Source organism: Muscardinus avellanarius (assembly GCF_963383645.1).
Source record: "Muscardinus avellanarius genome assembly, chromosome: 1".
Taxonomy (NCBI): Eukaryota; Metazoa; Chordata; class Mammalia; order Rodentia; family Gliridae; genus Muscardinus; species Muscardinus avellanarius.
Window position 1 is genome coordinate 114,589,898 of NC_137786.1, and position 10,265 is coordinate 114,600,162.

At 47.2% G+C, this 10,265-nt stretch overlaps 1 protein-coding gene across 1 annotated transcript in view; it reads right to left on the reverse strand.

Moving 5' to 3' along the window:
- Positions 1 to 4,958, reverse strand: part of MCC (MCC regulator of WNT signaling pathway) — a gene marked incomplete at both ends in the record, with an annotated part of 309,641 nt that extends 304,683 nt beyond the window's left edge. The window contains one exon of the mRNA XM_080711825.1: positions 4,902 to 4,958. Within this exon, the coding sequence (XP_080567951.1) occupies positions 4,902 to 4,958 (57 nt within the window). The remainder of the gene's footprint in view (positions 1 to 4,901) is intronic.
- Positions 4,959 to 10,265: the final 5,307 nt, after the last annotated feature.

Consider the following 10,265-nt stretch of genomic DNA (forward strand, 5'->3'; position numbering starts at 1 on the left):
CTCAGGATTAAGGTTCCCTCTCTGCAAAGGTCTGCAGCCATCTTGGTTCCTGAACACCCACCTGGTCTCTGCTTGTACCTCCTCTTCTCATATCATATCATATTTCCTCCTTTTTTTTTTTTTTTTTTTTTAGCACACTGAGGATGGAACCCAGGGCATTCTACCTCTGAGCTACACTCCCAGCCCTATTTTTTTATTCTTTATTTTTTAAAAAGGGCCTCACTAAGTAGCTGAGGCTTCCATGAACTGCGATCCTCCTGTCTCAGCCTCCCAAATGCTGGGATTGCAAGTGTGCGCCACCACGCCTGGCTTCTCCTTTTTCTTGTTACTTTGAATTCTACTGGTTCCAGCCACAGGAGCCATCTCTGTGGCCTGGCCAGCTTCTTGCCCACTGGTGATGTCCAGCATGTGCATCCTTGGGCTGTCTGCTACACCTGTGCCACTAGGCCCTGGCTGTCAAGTGCACTGGGATCCCTGGCTTTCTTCACTAGCTCAACTCTCTGCAGTCCCACGGTGAATCAGCCAGTTGTAGTAGGGATCTGAGTCCTGCCTGCAAGATGAGAGAGCCCTGTAACAAAGAAGGCTTTATTCTTCCCCTTCTGGCACCTCAAATATGGCAGCACCAATCCCTCAGGAGCCTCCGAGTGTACTGGCAGTTGAACAACAGTTGTGGCACCCAATCTCCTCTGCAGTAATGTAGGACAGAAGGCCCTCCACTGCTGGGTAAAGATCATGCCATCCCTTATAGACAAATGTGCTTTTTAGGGCTCTAGAAACTCAAGGCCTTGATTTCGCAGCCACTTGGAGGTGATCGCAGTGAGTGTGTTCCTTTCATCATATCCATTTCATTTTTATCAAAAACACTTCTCTGAGCATTGCACAGGGATTACAAAACAAATCAAGTTAAACAGGCTTATTAATTAGAATACTCCCTCCAAGGAACACGTGAACAAAAGCTGAAAGCCAGTAACAGAAACTAAAGAAAGGAAACAGTGTGAACTGGTGGTGTTCTAGAGAAAGCCTAGACCTGGGTGCAAGTGGTAACAACACCGTTTACAATCTATTTGGTCTTATACGTTTTCTCACTTTTTTATGCCTCCTTATCTGTACTTACACCATGGGTATGATATAATGGATCTCATGGGGTTTCTGACAATTAAACATGTTTCTGGGAAGTGCTTAGAAAGGCCACTAACATCCCTGCAAGCCACTGAATAAACAACACACAAAATAAAACAGCAGAAGCTATTGTCAGGCATTGAGAATTAAGAGACCATGGTTTCAAACAAGACTCTATCATACTGTAGCCCCTGGAATGGATTAGAAATGGTCACAAATTCTTTGTGACACCCATCTTCTTTCCAAAGTATGAACTGGTCCAAGAGCCAAGAGATGTGACCATGATGGTGAAACAAGGTTAAATTACACACTGGACCCATGAGTTTTACAAAGAAAAACAGAGCTCTCTGCAGACGTCAAACTCGTGTCAGTGAGAAGGACTGTAACAAATCTTTCCTTTGAAAAGCTTGGAGGAATTTAATTTACTTTAATACTACTGAAAGTGTGGCCATTTAGCTTTCTGATTGTGGGGAAGGGAGGCTGAAAGTCAAGCATTTAATTTTCTAAGTACTTTTAATTTAGCTGATTAAAGTCCTTCCTTACCCTCACATTTAAAAAACAAAAATCCCTGCAGTCTTTGACAGGGGCAGCTAATAACAAAGAACACAGCATAAAAGCCAATTCACACTTCTCAAATTTTTCTCCTGCATTTCTGTTATTACTGTTTTTGTCAAAGAGTTCAGACTTGATATGGGCCTTTGTGGACAAAAATAAAAATGTGTTGAATATCTACAAATAGAGGCAATTTTGCTCACAGGATCTGAAGTGGCTATCATTCAAACTAAAGACACAAAAGGAACACACTCATGAATTTCCTATGTTTCCATCTTAACACTCCCACACTTGCAAAACACCTGGTGACCAATATCCCTCCTGATCTCTTGAACCCAAGCCTTCTTGGAGCATATACATATGTGGCAGAGACTAACACCCCACTGTTGACCAAAGCTCCTGGTTCTTGCTGACAGGGTCTGGGGTGTGGGTAGGCAGTTTCCAACTGGAGAAAGACTAAAGCCACTGCCTCTTGTTCAGGATGTCACCCAGTGTCAACACTATTATCCAAGAGCCAATGAATGAATCCTCTGGCTAGAGGACTCCTGAAGAAGGGCTAACTAAGCTCATTTAGTCAACTCCAACTAGAGACCTCTTGTTTATGATGCCTGGGACAATGGTAAGTCTTTTCAGAGTTCTTCCTGACCTGAAATGCCTAGTCACCATCTGACCCCGTGGGTGACCTCCAGGCCGACCTAGAGGCTCCTGGACAGTAAGGGATATGGCACTAAAGCCCCCTCACACACACATGCACACACGCAAGGCTTTTATTAGCTGTACTTCTAGGTGAGGAGGAGGAGTCAACCAGGAAAAGGGAGAAAAGAAGAAAAGAGGACGGCAACTTTGCCTCACGAGACATTTAAGAAAACGAGCGTTTCAAAGAAAAGTTACAGTGAAAAGAAACTGCACCAAAGGCCTAATATGAGAAATACAAATGAGCTGTATTTGTGTCTATGGATCCTGATCTACAGATGACACAGAAATGGTTGGTGTTCAAGCTCTTGCTCATGATAAGGTGAACTAAGATTTACAGTCCATAGGTCTGAACTACACCTACCCTCTGGCTTTACAAATGCTAGTTTAAAATATATACATATACAGCCAGGCGTGGTGGTGCATGCTTGTAATCCCAGCATTTGGGAGGCTGAGACAGGAGGATTGTAATTTGAGGCCAGCCTCAGCTCCTACTTAATGAGGCACTTTGTGACTCAGTGAGACACTGTTTCAAAATAAAGAATAAAAAGTAGTGCTGGATGTAGCTCAGAGGTGTGTGTGTGTGTGTGTGTGTGTGTGTGTGTGTGTGTATACACACACACATATATAGATTATACACACACACATACATATACAAAAGGTAAAAATAACTTCCACATACACACAATTGCAACTACTACTTGGAAACTAAGATTAGGAAGAAAGAAGGGTAACTAAATCATGGAATCCAGAGCTGGCTGGAAAGGGGGGGGGGGAAGCAGACACAAAACAAGAAAAATTGGGCCGGGCATGGTGGCGCACGCTTGTAATCCCCATGCTTGGGAGGCAGAGACAGGAGGATCGCGCAGGTTCAAAGCCAGCTGCGCACGCTGGCTTAGGAGACCCTGTTTCCAAATAAAAATGTAAAAATGGGTCTGGGAGTGTAGCCCGGAGGTAAAAGGGCTTCCAGGAACCCCAGTACCACCAAAAAAAAAAAAGAAAAGAAAAATTGGAACAGAAATTTATCTCCTTAGGGACAAGACTATGTTCATAATGCTTAAGTAGTATTTTTACAACCGATGCAGTGGTTAAAAAACACTCTTGACTCTGGTCACAGGCTTTATAAGGATTACTTGATACCAGTGACAGAGAATGGAGCGTCACAGACGCCCTTGCACCTGAGTGTCGCAGACCCTCTGGGTCCACGGAATATACTCACAAATGGTGCCGATCTGCTCACAGCAGCCCACGTCTGCACTCTTTCCATTCAAATTCTGGCCACCCCGATCAATCGTCCTAAATCTATGATTCCCTTTTAAACAAGTTACTGAACAGCACACATCAGTCACTGCAAGACAGAGCAGTCACACTCAAGTGTCTGTCCAACACTCTCCAACACATATATGCCTTTAGTACTTTTAGGGTGTAATATGACCTTAGAAGACGGGTCAATGATCCATCTTAATCTTTAAACAGTGTTAGCTATGGAGCAGGGCTCTGGTTCTAGTTCAGATTTGAGACCTCTCCCTCAGTGACAAATTGGCAAAAATCTCCTGACTCCTCACACCTTCTCTCTCCCTCCTATTTTTAAACTACATCTCACTCTCAGCATTCCTCCAGCCTGTCCTTTGGGGGGGGCGGCAGGAATTAGGAAATGCCTCTACCTCTCCCAGCAAGCCTCTCACCAAACAAATCTGGGCAAGAACCGCACAGAAGCATGACACTTGGAAAACTCTGGTAGGGGCCGTGGCATTCACAGCAGCAGAAGACTGGGGGCCCCCGCCCGCCTATTTTCCCCGGGTGGGCAATCTGGCATCACCCGTCGGCTCTGTGGCTGCCTGTACAGCGGTCTCCTTCCTTCCCCTTGCCTCGGTGCACTCTAGGACCACAGAAGCCCTATGTTACCTTGTCCCCCATAAAGGGCTCAGTGATGGCGCTGAGGGGGACCCACCCACCCACAGCCACGGCGCCTGCTGCTGCGGCCCCCCAGCACGCGGACCTCCCGTCCCCTCAGCACCCACTTCCGTTGGTCTCCCTCACTCTTCGGAAATTCAAAGCTTTGGGGAACCGTGCCTCGAGCACCCCTGATGTCATCGAAAAAAGGTAGCTTTGAGCATCTTAGCCGCTCGCAGATCTGCACACCGTTTGACGTAGCCTTCACCTCAAAGCCTATCTCAAACACTTAAGGAAGTGGAGACCTAGCAGTGGGAGCCCAGGAACTGCAAATGCGTTTCCCTCAAGCCCGGCAGGAAATAAAGTTCTAGGCGGCTCCGCGCGCTCCCCGCCCCCACCGTCTGGGCGCCGGCCCCCCACCCCGGGCGGAGGGCCACCTGGCCGGGTCGAGCCAGCGCGGGGGTGCGAGCCGGGGGTCCCCGAGCCCCCCCGCGGGCCGCGCCGGGTCCGGGCTGCGCGCCGGGCGCCCGGCCGGCTTCCTTTGTAAGCCGCTCGCTCCGCGCTCAAGTGCGCGCCGGCCACTTCCCGGAGGCGCGGCGAGTTACGGCGGGACCCGCAGCCCCCCGCCCCGCGCGGCCGCTCACCTCGCCGCGCTCGGCCGCGGGGTCGGGTCCGTGCCTCCCCGCGACCCCCGCGCTCATGCCGGCGCCTCCCGCCGCCGGGCCGGCGTCAGGGCGCGCTCCGCGGGCACGCCGCGGTCTAGACGGCCATCTTCACCCGCACGGCGGGCGCCGGGGGGACGCGGCCACTCCCCGCAGGCAGCGCTACCGCGCCGCGCCCAGCGCCAGGCCCGCGCCGCGCTCGCGCCCAAGTTTCCCTCGGAGCCGCCGCTCTGAAGGAACGCAGCTGCCCGCGGCCGAGGGCGGAGCCGGGGGCCGGGGGAGGGTCTGCGAGCCCAGCGCCCGCCTTCCAGGTCTGCAATAGTAATTACAGGACCCGGGGCCGGGAGCGAGAGAAGAAACAGGAAAAGCCACCTGAGTAATCCAGCAGGAAATTGAAGGGGAAAAAAAAAAAAAAAAAAAAAAAAACTTCTCTCGTACGAGCCACTTTCCATGATATAATAAGGCTAAGACAATCCTGAACACCGTGCATCGGGCAGCGCGGGGCGCTTTAGAGATGTTACAGGAGCTTGCGGCTGTCATTTCCCTGATCGGCCTAAAGTCACACTGGTGGTATAAAGTTGCTGTCACTCCCTCTCTCTGTCGTCAGGGCATGTGCTGCTTGTCCGCAATAAAGATTAAGATGGCTCGGCCCTTGAAAGATGTAAGATAAAGACAGGCTCCCGGTTTCCAGCCTCCAACCTTCAGGCCTTGCTTAAAAATCCTACTGCTTATCTGAGCACAGCTAGATTTGTTCGTTTTGCAGTTTGGAGTATGAATCAGAAAAGCCTCAAGGGGCCGGACCCCTTGGGACCAGATAGAGCACCCCGTCAGCTTTGAGTTCCCTTGGGGTAGAAGGTCCTGTGTCCACCGGGACGGCCAGGAGTTAAAGCCTGGCCGTATGGGAGATGCTCTGAAACTCATCTGCTCCTTTAGAACAAGAGGTCTGTGGGATTGCTTAAGAACTTCACCGTCTCTCTACACAATAGGAACAAAATGTCTAGGCCTCAGTGACAGACCTTGGCATTTCCTGAAGCCGGCCAATGTATTGTTCACTTCCAAGGTCTATTTTTAAAAAACTAAATAGGATGTTTATTTTGCTCTTTAAGAAGGAGCAAAGAGGGTAACATTTGCATATATCTTCTTACTGGCCCCTCCCCCTTCCTGTGGAATTCATCCATTGCCTGATAGAGGCCCTGCTGGGATGAGGGAGGGTTTGCTGCTCTTTCTGGAGCATTGGGTTCCAGTGCTGGGACACTGCCAGACCACAGCATCTCTGCATGGAGGGGATGGAGAGGGGGCAGGGAAGCCACATTAAAACCTGCTGAGAGTCAGGTGTGGTGGCCCACGCATGTAATCCCAGCATTTGGGAGGCTCCGAAGGAAGATCACGGTTAGCAGACAGCCTCAGCTACTTAGTGAGACCCTACTTCAAACTAAAAAATAAAAAATAGAGCTAGTGGTGTACCTCTGAGGTAGAATCCTCCTGGGTTCAATCCCCAGTACTACAAAAAAAAAAAAAAAAAAAAAAAAAAAACTTGTTAAGAACTGATTGTATTTGAAGCTGGAAATGGTAATACATATACAGGCTGAGTATCCTTTAGCCCATATATCTAGGACCAGAAGTGTTTCCGATTTCAAAATTTGGGAATATTTGTATAGACTTTACAGGTTGAGCATTCTTAATCTGAAAATCCAAGATCCAAAATGCTCCAATATCTGAATCTTTTTTTGACCATTGTGTTGGTGTTCAAAAAGTTTCAATTTCAAGGGATTTGGGGGTTTTCAGATTAGGAATTCTCAACCCATATAAAAAAATAAGAAAAGTCAAGCACAGCCCCTGCCTTTATGGTGTTTATCGTCTCATAAAACAGAAATGACAGTTCTTGATAAAAAGTGAAACTTGCCATAGAATTGGTATAAATGAAGATCTATTGCATTCCAGAGAAGGGAAAATGAGCTTTGGGCTAGACAGGGTCAGGGGAGAACACTGTAAAGGAATCCTGGCAAAGCCAGCAGGGTGCCCAGCAGAGATGGGGTGGGAACAGGTATTTCAGGCAGCAGGAAGCCATGTGTGCATGGACTGGAGCGGGCAAAGCGCAGCACATGAGGACACCCAGAGTTCGGCTCCAGAATGGAAGCTGGGTGAGGAGAGGGGTTCCAGAGCAGATGAGGCATAGTTTTGAGTCCCAGATTAAAAACTTCTTGATAAATAATGGAGAACCACTCAAGGTTTCTCAACACAGAAATGATAGGGATACAAGCAGCACTTTTAAATATCCCAGTGGATTGTTCAAATAAACTAGTATTGAATGTGATTATGGTGTTTAAAGATACGTGTGTGTGCGCGCGCGCGCACGTGTGTGTGTTTTACTGGGGATTTAACCCAGGGGCATTCTGCCTCTGAGCTATACCCTCAGCTCTATTTTATCTTTTATTTTTGAAACAGGGTCTCACTAAGTTGTTGAGGCTGGCCTCGTACCTGCAATCTTCCTGTTTCAGCCTCCTGAGTACTGGGATTACAGGCAGGTATCACCATGCCCAGCTCCCATTTTCTTTTTTATTTTTGAAACAGGGTCTCACTAAGTTGCCCAGTCTCAGTCTAGCCTGGAACTTATAATCCTCCTACCTCAGTCTCCCAAGTCCCTGGGATTCCAGGTATGAGCCACCATGCCTGGCATATTTCGTTTTTAAAATAAAACCAAAGGGATTAATAAAAAAGAAATGTTGAAGAACGTCAGTTAGATATGAAGATAATCAGAAAACTCTGTGTCTGGGAGTGTAAGGAAGGTGTTGTCGGACAAAAGGGGGAGCATCATCGGTATCACATGCCACAGAGGGGAGGGAAGACTGATGATGGCTCCCTAAGATAAATTTCCACAAAGCCTAGGCAACAGAAGGAGATTACCACCAGGAGTGAGGAGGAAACCGGACAATGATCATGTCCAACTCTTCCTATGAATGTGATGGTGACATGAAGAGAGAAGAGGGATAGTCTCTTGGAAAAGGAAAGCAATCAATGTTAATTAGAAAATAAAATGATAGAATGTTTGTGGCCTAGGACTGAGAGAGACTCTGGAGACACAAGAGGGAGGGGAGAAGGAGAGAGAGAGAGAGAGAGAGAGAGAGAGAGAGAGAGAGAGAGAGAGAGAGAGAGAGAGAGAGAGAGAGAAAATAAATAGATAGATGATAGATAGCTAAAGGGGAGAGGAAAGGAGAGGAGAGGAGAGGAGAGGAGAGGAGAGGAGAGGAGAGGAGAGGAGAGGGCACAAAGTCCCTAAAACAGAGAAAGGAAAGGGACCCAGGACAAAAATTCTGAAGTTAGCTTTTGAATAGACTTGGAGTAGAGAAGATTCTGATGTCCCTTTCTAGAATACCAGAAAAAGTTGAGATATCTGGAGAATGTATAGACTGGGAAAGAGAAAACTTGAGATATGATAATTAATAACATTTATTTGAGGAGCAAACCAGCTTCCTCTGGTGATTTGTATAGGGGAAAGATGACTGTTGGCAATATATCATCAGATTCTGACTCAAAGAAGAGAAGACTGTAGAGCTGTCTGTCAAGGCAAGGGATGAAATTATTGTAATCACACCCCTAAAATTGTTCTGCCTAGGTTTCAGGATGGTGGGACACTTTGAAGCCAGAGGTAGGGTTTGTTTGTTTATTTATTTGGTGGCACTAGGGGTGGATCCAGGAGCTTTCTACCTCTGGGCTATACTCTCAGACCTATTTTATACTTTTATTTGGAAACAGTGTCTCACTAAGTTGCTAAGAGCCTCACTAAGTAGCTGAGGCTGGCTTGGAACCTGTGTGATCCTCCTGTCTCAGCCTCCCAAGCGCTGGGATTACAAGTGTGGGCCACCACCCCTGGCCCAGAGGTAGGGTTTATTATATTGAAGGTAAGTCTAAATATTTTTGCTTACAATATAAGCAAAAAAATCCATGAAATAAAGATGTATATTTTTGCTATAAATTAAATGTCTTGTGATTTGTTTTATCAACTCTTGGTCTTGATCTCTGCTACCAAGAAAGCTAAGATAAAGCTTTAGACAAGATTGCAACTGGGTCTATATCCTAAGAACATTAAAAACATGAGCAGTATTTCAGCAAGCCAAAGGAGAATAAAGCCCCAAGTGTGTTTCCAACGCAGAAACAAAGGTCTCCAGCTGAGCATAGTAGCACCCTTATACTCCCAGCTACTTGGGAGACTGAGGCAAGAAGACTGCAAGTTCGACATCAGTCTGAGCAACTTAGTGAGAACCTTTCTTAAAATAAAAAGGAAGCCAGCATGGTAGCACTCAGCTGTTATATCTAGTATTTGGGAGGCTGAGACAGGGGGATCAGAGGTCTGAGGATAGCCTCAGAAACTTAGTGAGATTCCCTGTTACTCAGCAAGAGCCTATTGCAAAATAAAAAGGGTTGGGGTAGAATGCCCCTGGGTTCAAAATCCAGTACTAAACAAATAAATAGGGCTGAATATGTAGTTCAGTTATAGAGTGTCCTTGGGTTCCATCCTCAGTACCACAGAAAAAGAAAAAAAGGAGGAAGGAGGGAAGTCAAGATTACAGCTCATCATGGTTTCCTAAGTGTATTATTGAACTTGACTACAAATCCTTGTAAAATTGTGGCCACCTCCACATGATTTCTCCAGGCAAGCTTCTCCAAGTCCTCCTGCTTCAGCAGAGATTCAGCTACCAGCTAGAGGTGTGGGCAGGAAGTGGCTCTGGGTTTATCAAGCTCAGGAAGCAATTTGGGGGGAAGAAAGCCTACTCCCAAATAAGCAGTAGCCTTGTGCTGAGGCTCCTCTCCTTGTCTTCCTCAGGAGGCCAGTCTCTTCCCTCTGGTACCTAGGATGAACGTCTCCTGGGAGACTTTCTCTGAGAAAGAAGAAGCTGCCATTTGTGTGGTTTATGGAGTCCAATCATCTATTCCAAATGATGGCACACTGGCCCTGCTTTTCTGCCGTCAGGACAACCTGGGCCTGATGCTCTCAGTGAATCTCCAGGGAGTAATCTCTGCCCAGTAGAGGTTCAGTTCTGATTCTGACCTCTACTCCTAATGAGCTCAGGTTAATAACGGAAACCCTAGGACTGCTCGCTGTTCCCTGCCTCTAGCCCAAGGGCACTCAAGCCACCCTGGCCTATCCTAGAGTCCAGGCTATTGTGGAAGGCCTGTTCTTCTCCAGACCGCACAAGGTGCCCAACTCCAAGATCGCCCCTTTCCTACATGACACTCCTGAACTAAACAAAATTTGGCACCTCAGATTTAAAGAAGAAAGTAGTTTGGTAGAGCTAGTTTACACAAAGGTGAAAATACTCATAATCTTTTCAGTTATGTACAAAGTAT